General features: G+C 39.7%; 2 protein-coding genes across 2 annotated transcripts; one reads left to right on the top strand and one right to left on the bottom strand.

Moving 5' to 3' along the window:
* Window positions 1-69: 69 nt before the first annotated feature.
* On the bottom strand, window positions 70-11,355 carry Bag1 (BAG cochaperone 1). Its single transcript, XM_058578068.1, has 8 exons — window positions 11,217-11,355; window positions 10,680-11,114; window positions 8,149-8,277; window positions 6,212-6,294; window positions 4,469-4,582; window positions 2,067-2,174; window positions 895-957; window positions 70-317 (listed from the first exon to the last, which is right to left on the bottom strand). Exons 1-8 carry the CDS (start codon window positions 11,353-11,355, stop codon window positions 228-230), a joined length of 1,161 nt encoding a protein of 386 aa, XP_058434051.1. The 3' UTR covers window positions 70-227.
* Chmp5 (charged multivesicular body protein 5) lies at window positions 11,355-27,260 on the top strand. The gene is made up of 8 exons (XM_046457162.2): window positions 11,355-11,509; window positions 12,348-12,452; window positions 14,183-14,229; window positions 16,664-16,757; window positions 16,894-16,965; window positions 21,922-22,030; window positions 23,830-23,942; window positions 26,576-27,260. Exons 1-8 carry the CDS (start codon window positions 11,441-11,443, stop codon window positions 26,624-26,626), a joined length of 660 nt encoding a protein of 219 aa, XP_046313118.1. The 5' UTR covers window positions 11,355-11,440; the 3' UTR covers window positions 26,627-27,260.
* The last annotated feature ends 141 nt before the right edge of the window (window positions 27,261-27,401 follow it).

The following is a 27,401-nucleotide window of genomic DNA, read 5'->3' as shown; positions in this document are numbered from 1 at the left end:
TGGGAAAAGGCACCTGCTGGATTGTATAGCCACATAGAAATAGAATAAGAAAACAGACAGGAGCTCTACTTAAGGTTGCAAAGATAGTACTTTTTCATTGAGAAGTGGTGTAGGAGTAGGAAAATTGATAATTGGCCAGTTGCCTTTAACAGCTATGGAGAAACAGGCAATTTCTGTTCCAGAGAGGACAGAGCTGTTCTTCAGTCAGCACCATTCTCCACTGCACCTCACTCAACAAGGGCCAAGTTTGTAGACTGCAGCCGCTCAGACTCCTGGCAGATGTTCTGCTCCACTGTGTCACACTCAGCTAGGAATGCCTAAAAGATAGATACATGGCAGTGAGGGCTCTTCCAGAACTAGCCAACTACCGCCCACACAAAGCTCTTTACTCAGCCACTCTGGGGAACCTGTGAGTGAGACTCTAAACAGACTGTGTAAGGATGGAGATGGGTACCATCCTGGGCTCCAAGGTAAAGGAGGGAGGGAGAGGAAAATATAGGGTCAGGGTTTCTGACCATGCTCTAACTCAACAACTCCCCCAGAGGCAGTAATGGACAGAGAGTCTTTCCTCGGGGCCACGGACATTGCATCAACACAACTGAAGGAGGTACTGTACACACAAATGGTGCCTCCTGGGATTGTGTAAGGGGTCAGCCTATCTGCTCTTCTGTGAACTTTCTCCCTAAATAGTTTAAATTCAAATAAAACTAAAGAGACACAAAGGGGGCTCTTCTCTGATGCTCTGGCTTCATGCTGAAAAAACAAAACAACGACAACAACAACGAAAAATAAAAACTCATGCCAAACACTACATTTCTGCACTACTGGAAAATTTCAAGCAGATAAACAAACCCCAACACATAACAGTTTGTCAGGTACTATCACACAACTCACCTGAACTTTTTTCACCAAACCCTTCCTTTTTAGCCTACTGTCTTTGAAATTTTCTGGTAGGATCTATGGAAGAAAAGTTGACACATAATCTTCAGTGACAATTACATGAGATATATAAAAAAGAAAACAACACACCAAACAGATCATAGGTCACTAATGCAAATGAGATGTGAATTTTAAGGGATCATTTCTCCAGGTCTGTACTTTACAAAGTCCTTTCCACGGCTCTCATTCCTAAAAGCATCTTTGGTCTCAATGTCTGAACCATAAAAACTGATCTGTAACACAGACTTTGTTCTTTCACTGTTTCCTATGTATAGATACTTTGTCCTTGTCAGACCATGATCTCAGTATGCCAGGAAAAGTACCTTCTGATAATATTTTCTTTTACAACATAAGTGTCCCAAGCCCAGAGCAGTTCACACTCAAGAATGAAGCATCATGGGGCTGGGATTGTGGCTCAGTGATAGAGCGCTTGCCTAGCATACGTGAGGCACTAGGTTCGATCCCGGCACCACATAAAAATAAACAAAGGTATTGTGTCCATCTACAACTTAAAAAAAAAAAAAAAAAAAGAATGAAGCATCAAGCTAGAAATACAAAGCCCTGTTTCTTCAACCATGAGATCACAGACTACTTGGGTCCCAGTTTCATGAGTTATGGATGCTAATTTTATTTACATATATGTATACGACAAAAGCCCTGGGCTGGGGATATAGCTCAGTTGGTAGAGTGCTTGCCTCATATGCACAAAGCCCTGGGTTCAATCCCCAGCACCACCTAAAAAAAGTTGAGATACTTTACATAGGGGCTGGGGTTGTGGCTCAGTGGAAGAGCACTTGCCTAGCATGTGTGAGGCACTGGATTCGATTCTCAGTATCACATATAAATAAATGAATAAAATAAAGGTCCATCAACATCTAAAACAAAAACAAATACAAAAAAAAAAAAAAACAAAGATCTATGTTGGTGAGCTGAGTATTTAGAAATCAGCAACTGTCATTGAGTCTGTGTATTCACCCAGGAACTAGCGTGGTGTCTGGCACACAGTAGCTGATGCTCAATATCCTCAAGTGATGAGTTTGCTCAGACATTAGGAGTTCATTATTAAAAAAGTGAAACTGATATATTGTCAAAGAAAACTAGTTATTCTGAGCTTAATATTTACATACCATTGTGTCAATCTCCTCTAAGATCTTCATAAACTGCTCAATTGTGGCTTTTACTCGCCTATCAAGTTTGCCGAGAGCTTCAGCTTGCAAATCCTTAGCCAGAAAACCCTGTGGAGGAATGATGTATTATTGCAAGGGTTCCATAAGGCTGATGAAAAACTGTGCCACAATACCAATGAAGTGACCATGCCCTGTGTTCACTGTCACAAGCCAGGCCCACAACTTCATCTCCTGGAAGAAAACAGAAAGGCTGGCCTTGTGCCTATCCAAGAGTTTTATCAGGCTACAGGCTGCTCTATCTCACATGGGTCACTGGGGCTTCAAATGCCATTAGGCCTGGCTCTGGTGAAGTCCCCAGTCACAAGCATATACCTGCATATAAAGAGGCAGACTTTAAGGGCATGTGTTTGGGTGATGGAATGTACTCAGTGGTTCAGAGCTTACTTAGGAAATACAAGGTCCTGGGTTCAATCCCCAGCAAAGAGAGAGAGAAAGAGAATGTATCAGCTTTAGGGTCTGATAGACCTGGGCTCAGATCCTGACTGCCCAGGATTCTCATGATCTTGAGCAAGTTACTTAACTCCTTAATGTCCTCATTTTAAAAACAGACTATGGTACCCATATTCCAGAGGGTTACTATGAGGAAAAGGGGGAATGTATATGTAGTTGCTTAACATAACTCATGGGAAAGACTTACGCTAACAAATGGCAGTAGCCATTATTTTCATTAGATTATCTTGCTGTTTATTCATATTGCCTGGCCTCATGACCAATTAGTCAGTCATATGAGCTAAAAAGTCTCTGAGGATGTTTACCAAAGCCAAGAGCTAGATGCCTATTTGACAACAAGAGCAAGAACTTAAAATATTAACCAGCAATTCCAACTCAAATAATGCATTCTACAAACAAAACCTAGAAATAACCAAAAAAAAAGATTCATGACCAAGGACATTCAAAGAAGCATTATATACAATGGTAAAAATAATGTTAGGTGGTGAACAAAGAGACTAGGTTAGGTAAACTATGATACATTCAAACATGATGAGATATGTAATCTTTGAAAAAAACATTACAAATTTTAGACCTTTTTTTCCTACTGCTGGGGATCAAACACAGGTTCTCACGCATGCTGGCAAGTAAGTGCTCTGTCACTGAACAAAAACCCCAGCCCCAGTACGACCATTTTTAATGATGTAAGAAAATGTTCAGTTTCTTTAATCTAATAAGAGAATTTTTTTACAAAGTATATATAATATTATATCAAAATCTTAAAGAAAACACATTTCAGGCTTTGATTGGTTATCTCTAAATCACAGGTACATACTTGCACACAAGAGGCAGGTTTAGGATCTGACAGGCCTGGGCTCAAATCCTGACTAGTTTGTGCCTTACAGCTAATTTTTATTTCCTATATTACTACCTATGTGTGTAGGAATTATGTGTGTATGTAAAACTTTTATTATACAGCTATCATATCACTTTATATAATTAATACACAAACACATACCAATTATGTTATAAAATGAGGGGAAAAAGAAGTAGGTGGACTTGAGTTACTCCTAATCTTTATTGGGTGTCAGTATCCCATTTCTAACATGAGGTTTTGAATAGGATGTCCCACCCCACCCCAACCCCCACCATCACTACTCCACTAAGATCAAGCTGAATTTGGAGCTTCTGTGACTTAACCAAATATTCCTTGCCTTGCTAAATACATAGAAACACCCTGGACAGTGAGGAGCAATTTCAGACAATAATATGATCCTCCTGTGGCAAGTGCTCTCCCTCTCTTTCTCTTGTTACTGGGGATTGAACCCAGAGGCACTTTACCACTTAGCTATATCCCCAGTCCCTTTTTAAAAAACATTTTTTTTTTTTTAAATTTTGAGACATGGTCTTATTAAGTTGCTGAAGGTTTGGTTAAGTTGCTGAAGCCAGTCTTGAACTTGCAATCCTCCTGCCTCAGCCTCCCAAGTCACTGTGATTGTAAGCACACATGTCCTCTCTTGTAGGCACAAATAGATGTTAACTGGGGTTTGACATAACAATGAAAATAATACTTAGAAAGCATTCAGTATGTGTCAGTCTCAGCCTATAGTATTTAATACAATAACCCTAAGAGGAAAATACCACCATTATTCCCTTTTAGAGATGAGGAAGTTGAGAAAAACTTGTCTGAAGTAAGAGAAAAGATACGGGGCTAGGGATGTTGTGAAGTAGAATGTTTGTTGGACAGGGAGAAGAGGGGAAGAGGAGGGAGAGGGGGAGAGGCAGGGAAGGGCAGGGCGGGGCAGGACAAGAATCTGATCACAGGGTGTCTGAATGCAGAGCCTACACTTGTTACCACATATGATATCCACAAAGTTCTTACAAAAGGTGGAAAAGTTTACGACGGAAGTTACCTGCTGGATTCCAGTAAGTTCTTTATTCAGATCTTCCAGGTGGTCAGCTATCTTCTCCACTGACTTCTCCAAATCTTTCAACTTCTTTAATTCAGCCTCTTCCTCTGGACTATTCTAAAATGATGAATAAAATGAAGTCACTAATCACCAAGATCAGGGCTGGAGTATATCTTAGTGCTACTTGCATAGCATAGGCAGCGCTGGGTTTGATCCCTGGCACTGCAAAATACAAAAACAAAACAAAACAAAAACAACAATAATCACCAGGATTAGTAGCCTCTATCATAAGAAAATCTGGCCACAACTGGGCTAAAATGCTCACCTTGAAAGGCCGTAACTCTGCTGCTTCTTCAAAAGCAAATAAAAGTGTTATATGTCAAGGTTTTCTATCTACAAAGACTCCCGTTCAAAGAAAAGGAAGATGTTAAGTCAACATTTTGGTGAGTGTCCTGGCACCTAGAGCTAAGAGAATGGAGCCAATCCAAACGCCAGATTCAGCCTCAGCCTTGGGCTGATCAACAGTCAGACTGGAGGGCAAACAAATTAATGCAAATACCTCTAAGGAGTACAAATGGCAAGACAGGTGGAATTTGACAACTCCCTTTAAATGGAATTCCTAAATGTCACCCTTGAGTTGAGTTTTCCTATTCAATAAGATGATGACAATGATGAATACTTATATTGAACACTCCCTACATAGTAGGCACTATCCTAAGCATGTTACTTGTATTGTTTTTTAAGCCTTACCACAACCTTAGAAGGGAGGTACTGTTTTATAGATGATGAAACCGAGGCTAACTTAGTAAAGTAACCTAAGGTCACACAGCTCAGATAAGATGGAGCAGAATGGAATTCAGTTTTGGCTTTACACACTCTGTGACAGTACCTAGAGGTCCCATTACTTCTTCAAACTGAACCCATGGATTTTGCCTGGTGCTCATCGCCATTCTCCTTGACGCTTCAGCAAAAAATTTAGAGTCTTTTCCATTCTTTCACCTAAACACTTGGTACCCAGGACAAGCAGCTTCCTGCTTTGTTATACTATCTTAAATTATCCATTTCTCTTTGTGGCCAAATCCTGAGTCTGTGTCTATTGATAGTTCCAAGTCTGGATTAGATTTTTGACTCCACTTTGTTAATCTCTGGCCCTCCTCTACTTAGCCACGCCACTCAAAGTAAGGAAACTTCATATGCCCAACAATTCCACTGTGTCACAATGCAGGGATGGCCACAGTGTTCTCTCATCACCTCAGGGACCACTGCCTTCACCTGTCACAAACTGACTCTTTTCCCCCTTAGTTCTTTAATCTGAAACTTTCTTTTGGTCAAAGAGGGTTTTCCTCTTGTGGGAGACTTTTTAGTAAAATGGATGGTTAAAGAGAAACAGGCTCTTAAAACTGGTGTGCAGTACTTTAATATCTGCAGGCTCAACATAAAGCTCTCTTGCAAATTCCAATTCTAATAAGGCCTGTCTAGGCACCATTTTAATCAAAGTGAGATTCCACACCAAAACAAAGGCCATGTTATTTGAGGCAACATAACAGTTCCTAATTCCTAAAGCAAAAACCCTCATCAACAAGCAGGAAGATACAAACAACTGGGGGGAAACTGGTAATCCCATCAAAGAATTTGTTTAAAGAGGCGTTTCACCAATGCAGAATCTGGATCCCAAATTTGGCCATCCAGACAGACACATATAAAGACTTTTGATTCTGAGGAATTCTGGTGGAAAAAACAATTTACCTTTTCTCCAATTAACATGACCCGGCAGCCATTTTGTATTCCAAGTGCTGACAATGGTGTCTCCATTTCCTTCAAAGATTTTCCTGAAAAGAGAAGAAAGGTATGCCAGGTTGTAACAAATGTACAACACTGAAATAGATTTCAGCAAAGGTATAGAAAATATACAAGTGTGTTCACTAATAAGAAGAGAGAAATTGGTATAACCTTTTTTGAAAGTGTCAATCCAGTAATTTCACTTCTAGATATAACTGAACACACATAATACTACACAATAACTCTTAAACGATAATATTCAGAACAATCTTACAATAGTCAGAAACTACAAAGAGCCAAATATTCAGGAATAGGAAAATAATTAACTATATATCTGTACAATAAAAGACTTTGAGCTGTGTGTGGTGGCACATGCCTGTAATCCTAGCAACTCTGGAGGCTGAAGCAAGAGGATCACCAAGTGTGAGGCCAGCTTCAGCAACTCAGCAAGACTCTATATCAAAATAAAATAAAAAACAACTGGGGATTATACTCAGTGCCCCTGGCTAGGTTCTTCAGTACTTACCACACCAAAAAAAAGAAAGAAGTGAAGAAAGAAAAAGAAGAGTAGTAGTCATTAAAGTCCATTTTTCAGGAAACTTACTGCCACAATGAATGTGGATGACCTAATGTTATAAGAAAAAAAAATTATAAAATGTAGGGGGGGGCTAGAGATGTAAGTCAGTGGTAGAGTGCTGAATCTGATCCCCAGCATGAAAAAGAAGAAAAAAGCCCTTGTCCAGAGGAACATTTTCTTTTTTGTGCTTTCTTCTGTTTTAAAATACAAATTTCTGTTGTCTTTATAATTCAGAGATAAAATGCTTTTAAAAAGACAAGGAGTTGCACTATGAAATATACATAGAAATTGGACATTGGTGGCACATGCCTTAATCCCAGCTACTTGGGAGGCTAAGGCAGGATTGAAAGTTTGGGGCAGCCTCGTCTACTTAGGGAGACCCTATCTCAAATTAAAAAAAAATAAAAAGGGCTGGGTTTGTGGCAAACTGGTAGAATACTCCTGCATTAAATCCCCAGTACTGCAAAATAAATAAGCAAATAAATAAACTATTTCTATTATTAAATTCATATGGACACCCAAGGAGATCTATCTATCCCTATTAAATACCAGAATAATGGGTTCTTATGGGAGCAGGAAGGCAGGGACAGGAGTGGGGATGGGGTGAGTCCTAGTGGAAATCAGTACCATCCAATGACCTGTCACATCCAAGTTCAAAACCTACATAGTCTGAACAATGCCAAGCACTAAAATGTAGCAGTATCTCTGACCTCATGGAGTTTGTAATCTTAACAAAAGAAATCAGATTTTAAACAATTAAGAAAAAAAATCATTTAATAGTAATTTCAATACAAATTATTGAAGTGGTAGGGGATAACAGGTGAACACACTTAGAAAAAGGATCTAGCCTAGCCAGAAAAGACTGCTCATGCTTTATCAAAATTGGTAAGATTTTGCCAGGTATAGTGGTGTATGCCTGTAATCCCAGTGGCTCCGGAGGCTAAGACAGGAAGATTGTGAGTTCAAAGCCAGCCTCAGTAACTTAGAGAAGCCCTAAGCAATTCAGTGAGACCTTGTCTCTAAATAAAATATAAAAAGGTCTGGGGATATGGCTCAGTGGTTAAGTGCCCTTGGGTTCGAACTCTAATGCCAAAAAAAAAAAAGGTAAGATTTCTGTAATGTTACTTCAAACCTGACATCTATTCAGGTGTTTGAAAAGTTCCAGTATATATAGCAGGTCCTCAATATTTTTAAAGGAATGAGTAAACGAACAAATAAACAAAAATTGCCCCAGTTTGAAAACTGAAAGTTACTGTTAGGTAAGGTTAACCTGTTTTAAGTCTGTCCTTTAGCCATAAAGGCTCAAAGCAAGAAGAGAAACACCTACCCTTAAATATGAGTTTCTGAAAAGCCAGTGGAACCCCTGTGGCTTCTTCCACAACCTGGGCCAGGTCTTGGACAATTGGTTCATTGCTGCCTTGCTGTGGGGTAACATGAAGGTCATACTTCTCATTGTCTAGAGAGAAAAAAAAGCATTTGATGAAAATAACTGCTTCACAGAAAACAATAAAGGATGAGACTTTATTACATTTATTTTTACCCGGCATTCAAGGGCTATTCTCAAATTCTATCCAATTCAAAGTGCCTGCTGACATCTGCCCAGCTTTCCTCTAGTGACCTGCTCAAGGATTTTTGTTTCCTCCACCATAAGAATGAATAATTGTAATGAGACCTAACATTTTTTTAAATAAATTTTTTTAGTTGTTGATTGACCTTTATTTATTTACTTATATATGGGTGCTGAGAATCAAACCAGTGCCTCACACATGCTAGGCAAGCACTCTACCAACTGAGGCATGACCCCAGCCTGAGACCTAACATTTAAGCACTTAATAGTAGAAGTTGGGCTGGGATTGTGGCTCAGAGATAGAGCACTTGCCTAGTATGCATGGGGCCCTGGGTTCGATCCTCAGCACCACATAAAAATAAATGAATGGAATAAAGGTATTGTGTCCAACTATAACTAAAAAGATAAATATTAAAAAAAAAAAAGAGTAGAGGCTGGGGGCTGGGGTTGTGGCTCAGCGGTAGAGCACATGCCTCGCACATGTGAGGCACCACATAAAAATAAATAAAAGTATGTGTCCATCTACAACTAAATACACACACACAGAGTAGAACTGTACTAGACTCATTTCATTCATTATCTTATTTAACCCTCAGAACGATCCCATGAAGTAGGTACTATCATTCCCTATTTCATAGATAAACAAATTGACCTCAGTCCTAATTAATTAAGAATCCTATGAGTTGGCATGGTGGAACACGCCTGTGATCCTAGAGACTTGGGAGACTGAGGCAGGAGGATCATAAATTCAAGGCCAGTCTCAGCAATTTAGTGAGACCCTAAGCAACTTAGTGAGACTTTGTCTGAAAATAAAAAAATTAAAAGAGACTGGGGATGTCATTAAGCAGTAAAGCACCCCTCAGTTCAATCCCCATACCAAAAAAAAGACTTCTCTATGAAGGAATTTAGCTAGTAGGAGAGCTCTTGTCTAGCATGTGCAAGGCCCTGAGGCCCTGGGTTCAATCAATAGCCTCAACACACACACACACACATACTGGAAACTTTCTTATGGAGACTGAATAGGGGAAGGGGTGTCAGAATTTGGCCTCAGATCTATCTGATTCCAAAGTTCACACTTCTCATCAGAAGCTATCTGCCTCCCATCGTCTGACTGCCCTGAACTCTGAATTGTACTGTCTTGTCTCTCTTGCTATAATGGGCTAGGGACTGTTTTTCTCCAAGTCTCTCTCAATGGGCACACCTAGGTACACCATAATTGGTGCTCAGTAAAGACGAATGAATGAATATAGTCAAATAGAAGAGATTAAAAAAAATAAAATAAAACAAAAACAAGCCAGGCCTGGTGGGGCAAGCAGGAGGATCTTGAGTTCAAAGCCAGCCTCAGCAAAAGCGAAGCACTAAGCAACTCAGTGAGACCCTGTCTCTAAATAAAATACAAAATAGGGCTGGGGATGTGGCTCAGTGATTAAGTGCCCCGAGATCAATCCCTGGTACCTAAAACAAAACAAAATATGGATGCCAATTCTTCTCTAGGTAGTGGAGAGACAGCAGGTAGCCTGTGTCCAGTGCCTTGAACTGGCCTCAGATCCATCTGATTCCTCAGATTCATCTTATGCCAAGACTTGAACTCTCCCAACGGCTCCATAAAATGGGATTAGTGACCAGGGGCAGGGGTTACCAATGCTACAGAGAAAAAAACAGATGCCTTAAAAGGAGACATCTATTTCAGTGTCACTCAAAATTGCAGGATCTAGAATCCTGGCTTCCAGATTTGAAGAGTAGGATCTCCCCTAGCTGGTTCTGAAAAACACCTCATCTACTCAGCTCTCCAGTGTACAGACATTGTTTAGTCAGCTTCAACGAGTGCCCAAAGTTAATGCTTGGACCCATGGCCCACTTAAACAGCGGGCACGCAGCATCCAACACAGAGAAGGCACTCAATAAATAATGAACAGCTCGCCACGACGAAGTTCATAGTCATCACACACGTAGGTGTCCAGACGCACAACAGTCAGACATAATGTGGCTCAACACAAGTCTTACAAAAAAACCCACAATAACTGCGCAAGCAAACAACTAAGGCCAAGGTGTGCGAACACGTTCCAACATCCACGATTCAACAAATAGAGAAAAAATACACCTGTCACAAGGAAGGTGTGATGACACAAGATCCAGACAAAAGCCAGCCCATGGACACAGCTAAGAATCCACACTTCCGGACGCCGGACAAACCTAAGGACATACACTTCCGGAGACACATGGCCAAATCCACAGACCCCATGGGGCCTTCCGAGTCCTGCACTGAGCCCATCCAGCCGCCAGTCACTTACTGTGGGTGATGGTCACGCAGAGCTCGGCTGCCGCCATTTCCTGGGTTTGGGTCACCTCTCCAGTCGGTGCCACCTCTTCCGCCCGGGTCTCCTCCTTGGCCCGGGGCGCTTCCTCGGCCTGGGTCACCTTCTCGCTCTGCGTCGAGCGGGAACGAACCTTCTTCACCCGCGGCCTGCGAGCGCCGGCGGCGGCGGCGCCCCTGGTGGATCGGTCATGTCCGCTGGCTGCACTCCGGACAGATGGACGCTGAGAGCGAGGCAGGCCGCGCGCGGCCTGGGACTCCGACTGGCGCGGCTCCCCGCCCGGCCGAGGGGCGCGCCGCCGGGGTCCCAGCCGCTCCCGGTCGCCTCGCGGTCTCCTTGAGCCGCCCCGTTCCGCCAGGCCCGCGCCAGTTGACCGCCCAGCGGCGGGAGCTGAACGCCGCGTCTTGCAACCTTACCGGGTTACTTCCTGGCCACGCCCCGCTCCTGCCCCACCCTATGTATTAAAGCCTCCTCTAGGCCCCACCCACTCAACCAAGGCCCCGCCTCGCTCACCTGAAGTCCCGCCCACTTCCTCCACTGAGGCCCCTCCTCCTGCAGTTTCCTCCCCACCCCTTCCAAAGCTCTGAATTCCTCTCGGGGAAGGCGGAGCTGAAAACTCGGAAAAAGGGTTAGGAACACTGCGCTTGCGCATGGAAGAACCGGAAGTCGAAGCGGGGCTGACTTCGCTTCCGTTTTTGATTTTCTTCTAGTGTTTGGGTTCTTCGCGGCCGCCCAAGATGAACCGATTCTTCGGGAAAGCGAAACCCAAGGCTCCGCCGCCCAGCCTGACCGACTGCATTGGCACGGTGGGCATCTGATCATGTATAAGTAGTCTTAGGACCTTTGACATTCCCTACCCCTCCCATCCCTGCTCCTGGCTCCTACTCCACCCCATTACCGAAGCCGGGCCCATTACACCTCGGCCCTCTCCATACCTACATCGTCCTTTCATCCTTTTTTCCCAAGTCTTTCCTCTCACTCCACAAACCAGGAACTCTGTAATCCCATCACTGTCTCGCTCTTCCTGCTCTCAACCCATCCTGATGCCATTGCCCGGTCCACTTGCTCTCCCCTTGGTTCCTTCACCCCAACCTGCCTTAGGCCCATACACCCTTTTCACCTCGTCCAGACCGATATTTTACCCCTTTTCCATCCCTTCTCATGACAGGGGTCTTTTCTCTGTTGATAAATTAACATTGCTGGACCTCAGTAATACAAAAATTCAGAACCCTGACTCCTCAGATTAGGCCATCATTTCTGACCTAGTGGGTGGCATTAGTTTAGTCTTAGCTGGTGTTTAATGGGCATTGGCTTATTTCATGCACCTCCTTGTTGAACCCCCAGCCTGACTAGTCTATGATTCCAGGGAAATTTCAATTCAGCCCAGTGATTCTCAAATTGTTTTTCTACCCCAATACACTTCAGGGGGGGACCTGGAATATCAGAATAGAGGGGATTGGAGTATCTTATAAAAGCGCCCCGCAGGGTTTCCAACTGGGAATCATACCCTGCCCAGTGAACTACTGTTTTCCACCCCTCACCATATGCTTCCCTTTGTTTTTCTTTCTCCACTTTCCTCCTCCTGCCCCTTCCTGTGTAAGTATACTGCAATAACTACCACTTCATTTTATATATTCCTCCAAGGTGGACAGCAGAGCAGAATCCATTGACAAGAAGATTTCCCGATTGGATGCTGAGCTAGTGAAGTATAAGGATCAAATAAAAAAGATGAGAGAGGGTCCTGCAAAGGTAAGGTAGTTGGCAACTGCCACATAAGATACTGTGACAGCCTAATTTGAGCACCTGTAGAAATAACATCTGGTTGTAGGGGCTGTTGAAGGATACAAAAAGATGCTTAGAGTCTGGTAAATAGAAAACACATGTGAAAGTATGTTCTTCAAGGAGATTTTGTGGATAGATATGAGAGGGAGGCTAGCATTTGATCTAGAGGAGAGTTGTTGATTATATGTCCAGAAGCATGTAAGTAGGAATTCACATATTCCACTGATCTATGCTGAGAAACAGTGAGTTGCTAGGTTGGTCAGGGTAAGTAGGAATAATAATCTGGTTAAGGAGTGGCATGCTGGGAAAAAGAGGACAGAACTTGGCATGTGGGACCAATGTTCTAATACTATCACTATTACTACCTGCTGTGACCTTGATAAAGTCACTTGTTTTCTTGTGTTAGTAGGAACATAGAATATTGTGTTTAAAAGAATACACTATGGATATAGAACTATCTGGGTTTTCTAGTTCTATAACTTATTAATTAGGTAAACCAGGGCATCACTGAACTTCAGTTTTGCTATTGTAAATGGGGATAATGATACTTTATTGTATGAGAATTAAATGAGATGATTCATAAGACCTGTACAGTACTATATCTAGAACTTAGTAGCACTTAATACATGTTAGTTATTATCTTCCATGAGGTAATATTTGTTTTTCCTTCCTCATTGGAGGAGACAAATAAATTGATAACATGGAACAGTATAGAAAGGGAAGGCTTTTCCCAGTCACCTTAAATAATGGTGTAGACTGAAAAATAGAAGTAGGAAAGCTCGTCTACACTTCAGGAGGTGAAAGCCCAAACCAGGTAGGTAGTCATGAGAATAATGTAAAATGAGTCAGTTTGAGAGTGAGTCTGAAAATCAGTAACACTGATGACTCTCTGAGGAGACAACAGAGAGAGGAAAGATAAGGTTGATTAAAGTTTCTCAATCTCGAGAAGAGAGAGGTTGGTGGCTCTCTTTCTTTCTTTCTTTTTTTTTTTTTTTTTTGTACTGGAGACTGAACCCAGGAGCTTTACCTCTGAGCTACGTCCCTAACCCTTTTTATTTTTTATTTTGAGATAGGCTTTGGTAGAGTTGCTTATGGCCTTGCTAAATTGCTGAGGTTGGCCTCAAACTTGCCATTCTCCTGCCTTAGCCTCCCAAGTTGCTGGGATCACAGGCATTTACCACTGTGCCTAGGATCACAGGCATGTACTACTATTAGTTATTTCCAACATAAGATTGAAGAGTTTGGGCATGTTCCATTTAATTTGATAGCAGGATATTCAAGTGGGGAATCTTCCTAAGGCAACTGGATATACAGAATGGGGCTGGTAATGTAGCTCAGTGGTAGAGCTTTTGCCTAGCATGCACCAGGCCCTGGGTTCAATCCCTAGTACTGCCCCCCCCCCGCCCCAATAAAAAAGGATGCTGTTCAAATTGGAGGTTGAGTTAATATATATTAGGGAAAGAGAAAGTAGTTCAGGATATAGAGATGTGGAATGCAAAGACTTGGAGAGTGAACAATATTAGTGCTTGGGAGAAGTACAAAATTTAGGAGCCGGTATGTTTTGGTGCTAGAGATCAACCCAGGGCCTCAAGCAAGCTAGGCAAGCAGTCCATCACTGAGATACAATTCTTGGAGATTTTTTTTTGCCATGTGTATGTTTTCCACTTTGTTTTTATTAAATCTGTTTTTCTCCTTAGAATATGGTCAAGCAGAAAGCCTTGCGGGTTTTAAAGCAAAAGCGGATGTAAGTTATGTACATAATCTCCTACTCTTTAGCAGGTTTAATCAAAATGGTTTTCTATTCCTTCAGGTTTCATACCATTTTTCAAGGCATTCTTTATTTAATTACAAGCTTTATTGACATATAATTAAATATGGTTAGCTTGGGTTTCCCCTTTACTTATTCAGCAACATCTGTTGTAAAGTGGTCTAAATAAAACTTTTTGTTATGATAGAGAAGTTCCATATCTGTGTGTCCAGTTCAGTAATTATTAGTCTCGTGTGGCTGTGGGCACTTGAAATATGACTAGGCTAGTATGACTCAGGAACTGAATTTTTAATTTTATTTAATTTTAATACTTTAAGTAGCTGTATGTGGCTAATGACTATTAATTTGGACTGACCAGACCTGTAGTTTTAAGTTCTACCATTATTTAGTTAGGATGCCTTTTTTTGGTTTTGTTTGTTTATAAAGATAGGAATGCTGACTATTTGTTTCCTCTCACCAAAATAGTTTGAAAAGTCTTTATTTTTTTGTTTTAAGTGACTGTGTCACAGAATTTGAGCAGAAGCCAAGTAGTATCTTTGGTTTTTTACTATGGACTGTTCAGCTGATGAAATTGTTTGCAGAGTTGTAGATATCAGACATAATCAGCTAACAGGGAACCAGAAAATTTTTTTGATATCTTTTATTCCAATTTTTGTTTGTTTGGTACTGGGACTTGAACTCAGGGGCATTTTAAGACAGGGTCTAACTAAATTGCTAAGGTTGGCCTCCAACTTGGGATCCTCTCGCTTCAGCCTCCGAAATCACTGGGATTCCAGGCATGAGCCACCATGCCTGCAATTTTAAAGTGACATATCACACATTAGATGCCATCTTCTTCCTTTTAGATTACATTTGAAAGGAAAACTATAATGCAAGTTTTGTTTTTTGTTATAAAAGGAATGTGTTCATTTAGAAACTTGGAAAATACATAACATGAGCAGAAGAAAGAATATTTACTTAGATTTCTATTAATGAAAATAATAGAATGCTAATAATGTCTTCTAGTCTCTCTTTTGTATACGTAGCATGTGTGCATATAATTTTTTAGAGGAAAACTGAAACTATGTGGGATTATATAAGTCATCCATTTCTACTTAATGTTATATTTCAGGCATTTCCCTGTCCTTTTAAACTTTATATACGCGCGCGTGCACGCTCGCGTGTGTGTGTGTGTGTGTGTGTGTGTGTCTATGTATTTTTTTTTTTTCCCCATCCTGGAAATTGAATTCAGGGGCATTTTGACCATTTCTTCCCTTGTCCTTTTTTTAAAATTTTGAGACAGGGTCTTACTAAGTTGCTGAGGCTGGCCTCAAACTTAATCCTCCTGCCTTAGCTCCTCAGTTGCTTGAATTATGGGTGTGCACCACCATGCTCAGGGGATGAAACTTAATAATAGAGTCATACTCTTCTTCCTTTTGCCTGTCCCATGAATTAACAAATTTCCTTCTGATTGGATAGTTACAAATACTGTATAAAGACCATAGTGACATAAGTCTTTGAGGTGGTATCAGTTTGATATAAAACTTTATTTTAATGAAATATCTTAAACATCAGATATTAAGTTAGTTGGATAACCTAATTATGGGTACAAGATTAATAAAATATCCTCAAGGAATTTAGTCTATTGGGAAAACATTTAGCTACATGTATGAAGAACCTCAAAAATAGGCTTGCCCTTTGCTCTAAGAGATCTACTTCTGAGAATTTATCATAGGAAAATTTTTTTTGGTGCCAGGGGTTGAATCCAGGGGTGCTAGACCACTGAGTCACATCCCCAATCCTTTTATTGTTTTATTTTAAGACAAGGTCTTGTTCAGTTGCCTAGAACCTCACTAAGTTGCTGAAACTGGCTTTGAACTTGCAATTTTCCTGCCTCACCCTTCCCAAGTCATTGGAATGATCACACCCAACTCATAGGAAATAATATGAACACACATTTTAAGATATATAGTAACACTGGATAAAGCAAATGCTATCATGTTAAATAGAAAATAGTGTTATAACTAAAATGCATGCAAAAAGAAATTACTGGAGGGATCTGTTTTTTTAATAGTCCTATTTTTTTTCAATATGTATTATAAATTAGGTAAAAACATTACCAGCACATCAAACCACTAATTTACAATAATAATATAAATTTTCTCTCTTAAAATGTTAAGGACATATCTCTGGCATACACAAAATATCTATTACATAGAAAATTAAATAAACATGTGCACACACATCAAACAGCTTAGAAATAGGGCATTATGAATAACTATTTGTGCCCCTGTATATCTTAGAGATCAATTTTTAAGCATTTTGATCCCACCAAATCTTTTCTTTTAAGATCATAGTGTTAGGAATACTTTCTTCCTGAGAATTTCTATCTGACTCATTTTTTACGTTTCTCAATTGACTCTAAAAAAAGGTATGAGCAACAGCGGGACAACCTCGCCCAACAGTCCTTTAACATGGAACAAGCCAATTACACCATCCAGTCACTGAAGGATACCAAAACTACGGTAATCCCAAGTCACCTTTTTTGGTGTGATTTTATTGTTTTACTCTTAAGCTCTTTTCCCTGTTTATGTTTTGTTTCTCATAGTTTTTTAAAGATAGTTAAGACACTGGGTTTTCTTCTACTTTTTTTTTTTTTAGGTTGACGCTATGAAACTGGGAGTAAAGGAAATGAAGAAGGCATACAAGGAAGTGAAAATTGACCAGATTGAGGTGAGATATATACTAGTTTCTGAAAGAATGTGTAGTAGTTTTTGAAAGGATCCAGATGAAAGCTTATGTGATGGGCATAGGACAGAAAAGGGATTGAAATGGATTGTAATCTTAGGTCTGCCATTTCCTAATAGAATAACTTAAGGAAAAGATACCAAGTTTTTGGTTTCCTTATTATTACAAATATTCTAATACTACATACAGTTACTATGCAGGTGAAATAATTGAGAAAGTATATCTACACACACAATGCCTGGTTCATAATAAGCATCCAGTAGTTACTTACAACTCAAATAGTTTTAGTTTGTTTCTTCAGTTGTGAAGTTGCAACATTACTGCCTATGTCCCAGTATTGTCATAAAGGTTAAATGAATATATGTGTATAAAGTGCTGAATACAATTTCTGGAATAGATTTGTTTTCCTTTGCAGTAAGTCTCTTCACATTTTAATAAGTCATTAGTTCCTTAATGTGAACATTTCTTTTTGGGATTAGGTTTTGTGCCCTCAAGCCTGGCTGCACTCAACTGTCAAGTGAACAGCCCAGATGGCAAGATAGATAGCAGAGGGAGGGAGTGGTGACTTAAGGGAAGAAAGAGGCTTTTTTTCTGCATGTGTAATAGTGTTCTTTACCTTTACCTTTTGACCAGAATGTCTTTTCCCCTTCTGGCAGGGACTTGATTTTGTTCACTATTGTATCTGCAGTGTCTAGAACAATGTTTGGCCATAGTTGGAGCCCAGAAAGTATTTGATGGTAGATGAGTGGATGAATAGGAGTCTGTTAAAGGAGAAGCAGCATTACTGCCCCATTCTAACAGTGTTTGAGTGAGCAGTTACTATGTCCTAGGCATTTTACTGCCTCCACATAGGTATTCTCTGGCAGTTCCAGTCTTTCAGAGTGAAAGCATTCCTCCTCTGTCTTACTTCTTTCCAGTACCCTTTAGACTGCCCTTAACCGTTTCAAACGGTCCACAAGTTTCTACTTACATGAAGTTCAGCTTCATGATATTTTTCTAGAAATTCACTGAGAAAATGTTCTGTAAATGCTTGTCTTATTTGTATAATACCATTTGGTAACAGAATATAAAATGCTATTTTATTTTCTACTTTTAGGGCTTCTTGTTTTTTTTTTTTTTTTTTTTTTTTTTTAGAGAGAGAATTTTTTTTTTTTTTTTTAATATTTATTTTTTAGTTCTCGGCGGACACAACATCTTTGTTTGTATGTGGTGCTGAGGATCGAACCTGGGCCGCACGCATGCCAGGCGAGCGCCCTACCGCTGAGCCACATCCCCAGCCCGGGCTTCTTGTTTTAATTAGAACTATTTAATATGGCCAGACATGATGGTGCATGGTGGTGCACACCTGTAATTCCAGCAACTTGGGAGGCTAAGGCAGGAGGATTGCAATTCAAGGCCAGCCCCAGTAACTTAGTGAGAGCCTAAGCAACTTAGCAAGACTCTGTCTCAAAATTAAAGAAATAAAAAATAAAAGATGTAACTCAGTGGTAAAGCACCCCTGGGTTAAAATAAATAAATAAATAAATAACTATTTAATAGGAACAAAAGAGAAACTTTGGTCAGTCTGTTTTTTTCTGTGTCTCTCCATCTCTCATCTGTGGTTGTCTATCTGTCTCCCTCACCTAATTATCCTTTTTCTGTCCCCTTATAGATTGCCAGCATGACTAGTAAAGAGCTTAGCTTGGGAGTATATGTATATGTGTCTTTTGACAAGGCTATATATTTTGAATTTCTTTGATTTATTTTTCCAAATATTTTACTTGTAAAACATTTTCATTGTTCAGTTGCTCTCATTTTTTATTTTGCCTTGCAGAGGAAGGAGTTGTTTTTTTTAATCCCTTTCACATTTTAGTTTCTATACATCAGTGCATCAAAGTTCTTTATAGTTTAGTGCTATCAATTTTTTTTTTTTAAATTTTGTACCAGGGTTGAACCCAGAAGCATTTAACCACTGAGCCACATCTCCACCCCTTTTTAATTTTTTTTAATTTTGCGACAAGTTCTTTTTAAGGTACTGAGGGCCATGCTAAGTTGCTGAGGCTGGCTTTGAACTTCTGTGATCTTCCTGCCTCAGCCTCCCAAGCCACTGGGAGTGCACCACCATACCTGGCTGTGTGATGGGTTTTTCCCCATGTCTATCCTAGAGTCTATTGCTAAAAATCATAAATTATTTGGAGGGACTTGTCTTGACATGTATAATGTTAAAACATGATTTGATTAGCTTATTCTGATAGTATTTTCATTCCTATTTATTTATTTTTTGGTTCTGGGAATTTAACACAGGGGTACTTTGCCATTGAACTACATTCTCAGTCTTTTTTATTTATTTACTTTTTATTTGAGACAGGATTTCACTAAATTGCTGAGATGACAGGCGTGCACTATCACACCTGGCTTTGCTTTCTTTTAATTATTGTTTCAGTCACTGCTTCTCTGTGTAGAAGAATGTTTTACTAAGTATAGCACAGTGTTTGTATTTGGAGCTTGGAAATGGAGAAAAGCAAAGCTTTTTCTTTAAAAAATTTTTCCTCTATTTTACTTTCATTTTTTTTTTTTAATATTTATTTATTTATTTTAGTTTTTGGTGGACACAACATCTTTGTTTGTATGTGGTGCTGAGGATCGAACCCAGGCCGCACGCATGCCAGGCGAGCGCACTACCGCTTGAGCCACATCCCCAGCCCTTACTTTCATTTTTATATGGAAAAACAAACCAGAAAGCCAAGAAGAAATTTTCAAGTGTGTTGCATTGCTCTAGAAATTCTGAAGAATAAATGGTGTTGATTTGGACCTTTGGCATTATCAGCACTAGTCTGTTCCCCTCTCTGTGGAATGCAGTTTAAGAAGAGCATACTGCAGTGGCATACACCTATAATCCCAGCACCTTGGGAGGCTGAGACAGGAGAATCATGAGTTCAAAGCCAGCCTCAGCAAAAGTGAGGCTCTAAACAACTCAGTGAGACCCTGTCTGTACATAAAATACAAAATAGGGCTGGGGATGTGGTTTGGTGGTTGAGTGCCCCTTGGTTCAACCCCAGGTAAACCCTGCCCTCCACCCGCCCCAAAAAGAAAAGAAGAACATATTGTTGTCCTGCACATCCTGAACATAAAAGAAAAAATATATTAGGTGTTTCCCAAGTATTATTGCAATGAATCCCTACAGTAGCCCTGTGAGATATGACTCTTAATAATCCCATTTTTGGGGCTGGGATTGTGGCACAGCAATAGAGTGCTCACCTAGCACAGGCAGGGCCTGGGTTCGATCCTCAGCACCAAATAAAAATAAAGGTATTGTGTTGTGTCCATCTACACCTAAAAAAATAAATATTTTTTTAAAAAAAAATCCCATTATGAAAGAGGAAATAAAATCTTAGAGACATTGCATTTCATTAAGTAATAATGAATTTGAATTTGGGTATTTCTGACTCTAGGGTCTATGCTTCTAACCATTTTATCTAAACTGACTTTCATATGCCATGCTACTTCTCAGATAGATTTCACACTATTTCTGGCGTTATAGTAGTCTCCTAGTTAAGTATTAGTAGATCATTCACAGATGGTTTATGTCCTCAGTCAATTTTTTTCACCAGCCTAATGTCAGATATCAAGCCTATCCTGATTCCACCTCTGTTTTCCTATCCAAGGTGGCCCAGTGCAACTTTTTGCACCATTCGTTTTTGTTATTGCCTCCTTTCCCTACCAGTGCAGTCTGGTTTTGGCTGACTCAAAAAAAAGTGTTGATACATTAGATGTTTCTTGATTTAATGTTTCAAGTAAAACTTTATATAATAGAAAGGAGCTGATGAACATGTTTTCATGTTTTATTTTCTTCTAAGTATTCTCTTTTCTTGCATTTTTCTTTGAATCTTCTAAGTAATTTTTGAAAAGACAATGTACATAAAAATGCCAAGTAACATAAATAGTTCTTAACAATTGTTAGTTCACCTCCCTAAACCCGCCCTTGACTAGTAACTGCTTTTTTTGAGCCCCCTGTAAAAGCTAATGCAAGATCACAAATTTTCTATGAGCCCCCTGAAAAAATTAATGCAAGATCACAAATTTGATTCTTTTTTTAAATATTTTTTTAGTTATTGATGGGCCTTTATTTTATTTATTTATATTCACTGCTGCAAACCAAACCTAGTCTCCTGCATGCTAAGCAAGTGCTTTACTACTGAGGTACAACTCCAGCCCCCCACAAATTTAATTCTTTATTTCTAAGATCATATTTTACCACCAAAAACAGAAAGAGGATTATAAAGTTAGTGACAGTTGCAGTCATTATTAGGGAAAATCTTTGGGCTTCTGATTTTTTTTGCAAGGGAGGTGGTACCAGGGACTGAACTCAGGAGCACTCAGCCACTGAGCCACATCCTGAGCCCTATTTTGTGTTTTATTTAGAGACAGGATCTCACTGAGTTGTTTAGCACCTCACTGTTGCTGAGGCTGGCTTTGAACTCATGATCCTCCTATCACAGCCTCCCAAGCTGCTGGGATTACAGGCGTGCACCACCACACCTGGCTGGGCTTCTGATTTTTAAATAATTCTCTTTATGCATTCTTTCTCATACTTTTAATTAGAAGGGACATTCAGGGGCCTTGGCTATAGCTCTGTGGGAGAGGGTATGTTTAGTGTGTACTAGGCACTAGGTTCAATACATCAGCACTAAAAAAAAGTAAGAGGAGGCATTCAGAATTTAGTCAAACCTGTCCTTTAGAGTCTCTACTTGGTTATCATCTAAAAAAAAGCAGTTACTAGTCAAGGGTGGGTTTAGGGAGGTGAACTAACAATTGTTAAGAACTATTTGTTACTTGGCATTTTTATGTACATTGTCTTTTCAAAAATTACTTAGAAGATTCAAAGAAAAATGCAAGAAAAGAGAATACTTAGAGGAACATAATGAAAAGTAAATAAAAACCCCATCATATATATATCTGTAGGATTTACAAGACCAGCTAGAGGATATGATGGAAGATGCAAATGAAATTCAAGAAGCACTAAGTCGTAGCTACGGCACCCCAGAATTAGATGAAGATGACCTGGAAGCAGGTAAGTTATAAGACAAGCAATGTATATATAGCTTTAGAGTCTGAAAGGAACAACTTCCTGGAATCTCTCTCCAAATACTAGTAAAAATTTCTATCTGGATTCTCTAAGAGTTAGTCTCTGGGCAAAGAACTTATGAGGCACCTGCATCAGACTTGCATACTCCACCAGCAACACTGGTGAGACTGAAGAAAAGTTCAGCAAAAGCCGACATGGTACAACTATCAGTGTCCTCAGCTTAACCTTTCCTTGCTATTTTCATTTTAATTTTTCTTCTCCCTATTTTCCTACTTGGAATCGACTCCCTTGGAATAGCAAAGTAAATTAAGAACTAATAGTTGGCAAATACTTAGTGAGCATCTACCATGTGTCAGGCACTGGACTAGGTGCTAGGGATTCAGTATTGAAGAAAACAAATATGATCTCTCCATTCATGAAGCTTCTCCACTAACACTGGGAGAAATATAAACTGCCTGCTTCAAGTAATCAATTAGTTATAAGGGCACACACTATTAGGAAGAAGGAGATACTGTGGGAGCATGTAGCATGCTTACTAGTTAGGGATAGACATGGGACTTAAAAAATGAGAAGAGGTTTTAGCACAAAAAAGTGGGAAGGATTATTGAGTGCCTTTAGGGGGAAAAGTCTAGAAGCTATCATTATAATTGTGTGAAAGATGAAACTAGGTAGATTAAAGAACCACTATATACTAGATTTTCTATGGCATGATTTCCCTGTCATGTTACTGTTTTGTTTTGTTTTTTCTCTCTCTCTCCATGTTCTATTTTTGCCTAGATCCTTTTTCTTTCTTGCATTCATCCCTGCCCCCCGCCCCCCCCCCCTTGATTTTCCGCTGATGAGTACCTACTATTGTCATTCTTTCTGGCTAGCCAGGCATAGAGGCGCATACCTGTAATCCCTGCAACTCATGAGGATCTCAAGTTTAAAGCCATTCTAAGCAGCTTAGTGAGGCAATAAAGCAATTAGTGAGACCCTGTCTCAAATTTTAAAAAATATAAAGGTCTGGGGATGGGCTCAGTGGTTAAGCACCCCCAGGTTCAGTCCCTAGTTTCCAAAAAAAAATCTCCTATTTCCAATTCTTTCACCATAGACAGTTCTAGACCCTGATTTCGTATAATGGTCACACAATATACAACAATCTTATGCCTCCTTTCACTACTTTCTTTTCAAGTCCAACAATTAATGAGAGAGAAATTTTTAAAAAGTAAATAAAAGGGCTGGGGGCCAGGCACAGTGGTGCACACCTGTAATCCCAGTGGCTTGGGAGGATGAAGCAAGAGGATCACAAGTTCAAAGTCAGTTTCAGCAAAAGTGAGGCACTGAACAACTCGGTGAGACCCTGTCTCTAAATAAAATACAATATAGGGCTGGGGATCTGGCTCAGTAGTTGAATGCCCCTGAGTTCAATCCCTGGTACACCCGCAAAAAGCGGGGTGAGGTGGGTACTGGGTATGTAGCGCAATGGTAAAGTGCGTCTGGGTTCAATCTCCAGTACCCCCCCCCCCCTAAAAAAGGGAAACCCTACAAGTTTGTGGAGAAATGGTTGTTTTATTTTTTCCTTTTTGCTTTTCATAGATTTTACCATATTAGTTTCCCTGAAAGTTTCTTGTAATCTTCATCTTTTATTTTGTATTCTTGAATTTTAGGATTTGCGGGGGCGAGGAGTAATCCTTTTCCCTTTGTATTTAAATTTTCATGTTATTGCAAATCATTTCACTAAATTTTAAGCAGCTGTCAATTTTCTTACTTTTTTTTTGAAATGTTGACTATTTTAATTTCAGAGTTGGATGCACTGGGTGATGAGCTTCTGGCTGATGAAGATAGTTCTTACTTGGATGAAGCAGCATCTGCACCTGCAATTCCAGAGGGTGTTCCCACTGACACAAAAAACAAGGTGAAATCCTTTTCTGCTTATATTTCTATACAACATAGAAAAGGTTTTATGCCCACCAGTCTGGGAATACGAAAGGTAGTCTTAAGTTAGAACAAGAAAAGAAAGTCCCAGTCATTATTTTGGGAACCCTTGAAAGCTCAGTTTTCCTACTTAAGACAACATACAGGCTGCAAAATAGTGCCAGTGAGACCAGAAGTGTCTCTATACAGAGACAATTTCTTTTTTTTTTTTAATATTTATTTTTTAATTGTAGATGTTTTTTATGTGGTGCTGAGGATTGAACCCAGTGCCTCACATGTGCTAGGCGAGCACACTACCACTAAACCACAACCCCAGCCCCAGAGACAATTTCTATAATGCACATAATCACTCTTGTTGTGAGCTAGCACTGGGTACCATTTATAGATTCTAGACTTTTTTGTTTGTGTGTGGTGCTGGGGACTGAACCCAGAGCCTTGCCCATGCTAGGTAAATGTTCTCTCTACTACTGAGTTACATGCCCAACTCAGTTTGTTTTTTAGTTTTGTGGTTCTGGAGATCAAACCCAGAGCCTTGTTGATGCTAAGCAAGTGCCCTGTCACTGAGCTACACTCACATCTCCAATCCAGATTCTAAACTTTTCCTGATAACTTAGCAGCAGCACTTGCATGAGCCTTGCTAGGCAGCAGTGTAAAAGAAAGTCCCTCTCTCCAGAAACACTAGTTAGTTATTGAGTGGAATTTTTAAACAAGAGGTTAATAATTTTAAGTATAAAACTTAGTGTAAGCTGAATGTGGCAGTGCATACCTATAACCCAGCTAACTACTCAGGAAGCTGAGGCAGGATTGTGAGTTCAAGGGCCAGCCTGAGCAGCATAGCAGGAATAATTCAAAAGAATAATGCTGAAAGATTCTAATTCAACAAGGTGGAAAAAATCAGGCTATCTGGAAGAATGACAGATCTTTTAGCTGTCTTGAGCTTATCTGTTTCTTGCATGTGTAAGATGAAGATAATTGCAAACACTTCACAAAATTATTGTGCAGAAAAATTTAAATATTGTATATAAAGGATTTTGCAAACTTAAAGCCCTGTCTAAATCTACATGGTTGGCATTATTATAAGCATATTATTTTACTGCTTATGAAATCTTATATACTCCATCTTAGTTTCTAACGTTATGTGTTATAATTTTTGTTGCCACTGGACATTTATAGCTCTCGTATTTGATCCCCCAATACACACATTGAATACACAAGCAATTGATAAAATATTTGAATAGGAGCCAGTCCTAGGTCTGCCTTTATTCACTGTGCGATTTTAAGCAAATTAGAAATTCATGTCTTCTCTAGGAACCTCATCATGTTTTCCACTTGTAATAGTGGGGAGCAAAGGGTGGGGAGCAGGTAATTTCCTATGTCCCTTATAGCTGGTTTCTGTGACTGTCCATCTTTCCCAGTTGTACTCCTCCTTTCTCCCTGAGGGAGTCTTACCTATCTCTACTGCCCACCCCATTCAACCCTAACCCACACCCACCTCTTTGGCCACTCTAAGGTTCCAGGTGCATAGGTTTCTTTTTTTCAGCATTCCTAAAATAGTTTGTTGTTGTTGTTTGTAGTATAGGCATCAAACCCAGGACCTCACAGGTGCTAGGCAGGCACTCCTACCACTGAGCTGTACCCCTGCCTGAAATAATCTTTGTGAATGCTACCTTAGCCCACCTTTTTAATTCAGTAGTTACAAGTCATCTATCTTATTTCCACTTTTAGAAGGTCAGATTCCGAAGTTAAATGTGCTGTGGGGTAGGGTTTCTTACATGATAAGGTATCTCTGCCTGTGATTTTGTAGTAAAGTATGGTATGGAAGTGACTGCTTGTCTGTGTAAGGGCATTGCCCATTCAAGAATATGGGAGGCCAAAAGTATTGATTCACTTTAGAGATCAGAGTGAAAATTCAAATCTAGAGACAAGGACTGACTCCTCAGCCTTTCCTCCTGACATTTCCAACCCCCCTTTCTCCTGTTTTGATATTTTTTGTTTTGTTTTGTTTTTTGAGATGGGGTCTTGCTTTGTTGCCCAAGCTAGTCTAGAACTTGTGGGCTCAAGTTGTCTTGCCTAAGCCTTTGGAGTAGCTGCAACTACAAGTGCACACCACTGGACCTAGCCCCTTTTTCTATTTTTAGATTTATTCTTATATTTACCTTTCTTCCTCTTACATGATTCCTATACCCTATAAAGGATTATCCCTTTAGATCCTTTCTAATTCTTTTCCTGGAGCCCATCACAGTGGCACACGCCTGCAATCTCAGCAGCTTAGGAGGCTGAGGCAGGAGGATTGTGAGTCCAAAACTAGCCTCAGCAACTCAGTGAGACCCTGTCTCTAAATAAAAATATTAAAAAGGGCTGGGATGTGGCTCAATGGTTAAGTGTCCCTGGGTTCAATCCCCAGAAAAACAAAAACAAAAAAACTTTACCTAGTTCATCATGCCCTCCCAATCCCTGCCTTAAAACCTCATAAAAAATTTCATTATTGGCTTCTAAGTGGGATTTTGGTTTTGATTGATTAAATGCTTAGAAAGGAGTTTTGGCTACTTAGTGTTTATAATCATTTTTATCAAGTGAAAAATAGTGGCACTAAACCTTGATTCTTTTTCACAGGATGGAGTCCTGGTGGATGAATTTGGATTGCCACAGATACCTGCTTCATAGACTTTCATCATTCAAGTACACATGTAAAATAAACACATATTGTGGGACTAGGAAATATATCCAGATTTTCCATAACAGATTTAAGTTCCTTTCCCTTCTTTGAAGGAAAGGTTAATTACACTGCTCTTTTATTTTTTTTCCGTTAAGAAATTCATTGTTTGGGGAAGCTTTCTTACACTAAAATTTGATTCTTTTTCTCTTATGAAAGATTAACTTAAAAGTATCTTTGGCTTTTGTATGACTCATTTTCACTCATTAATAACAATTTGAAATAAAACCAAGGATATAAAATCTTAAATTTTGTGACAGTATAACTCGACAGTCTCAATATGACCTGATAAATTGATGAAGTGAAGATGAGATTATTGAGACTGTTCATATTATGATTCAAAACCATTTTCTATTGTGGCATATAGGTGGCTCAAAGTAATGGCTCTTTTGATAGGTTTTGTTGTGTCTTGTGAGCAAATCATGTGTCTAGTGTTGGAATGGAATTGTTGCTACAGTATCACAAGTGGATATTTTGACTTTGTCGTTCCCTCAGTATTACAGCCTGACTTGTAATCAATAATGAATATTTCTTGATATTTAATGTATAGGACATTTATTTATACTCAATAAATATTTTTCAAAAGGATATAATTTCAATATCACTTCAGCCTAAGGGCTCCACTACAGAAACCAAATTTAATCAATAGCATTGTGGTACAGAGATAAGAGCAATGGCCGTGGGTATACTATCTGCTACCTACTAAGTCTACTTGACTTCTGTAAA

The sequence above is a fragment of the Marmota monax genome, unplaced genomic scaffold (assembly GCF_021218885.2).
Source record: "Marmota monax isolate L192 unplaced genomic scaffold, Marmota_monax_Labrador192_F-V1.1 WCK01_AAM20220418_F8-fsc00069, whole genome shotgun sequence".
Classification (NCBI taxonomy): Eukaryota; Metazoa; Chordata; class Mammalia; order Rodentia; family Sciuridae; genus Marmota; species Marmota monax.
Note: the sequence above shows the minus strand (reverse complement) of the source record. Positions and strands in the feature narration are given on the sequence as shown.

What these genes read in the sequence shown, in the direction of transcription:
- Bag1 (XM_058578068.1), bottom strand. Translation starts at nt 11,355, where the DNA reads ATGCGCAAGCGCAGTGTTCCTAACCCTTTTTCCGAGTTTTCAGCTCCG. An exon ending in TCAGAAACTCATATTTAAGG is followed by an intron (nt 6,295 to 8,148) that starts GTAGGTGTTTCT and finishes TTCTCTTTTCAG; the next exon opens with GAAAATCTTTGAAGGAAATG. An exon ending in GTTTGGTGAAAAAAGTTCAG is followed by an intron (nt 318 to 894) that starts GTGAGTTGTGTG and finishes TCTATCTTTTAG; the next exon opens with GCATTCCTAGCTGAGTGTGA.
- Chmp5 (XM_046457162.2), top strand. Translation starts at nt 11,441, where the DNA reads ATGAACCGATTCTTCGGGAAAGCGAAACCCAAGGCTCCGCCGCCCAGC. An exon ending in GTTTTAAAGCAAAAGCGGAT is followed by an intron (nt 14,230 to 16,663) that starts GTAAGTTATGTA and finishes CTCTAAAAAAAG; the next exon opens with GTATGAGCAACAGCGGGACA. An exon ending in TGAAAATTGACCAGATTGAG is followed by an intron (nt 16,966 to 21,921) that starts GTGAGATATATA and finishes ATATATCTGTAG; the next exon opens with GATTTACAAGACCAGCTAGA.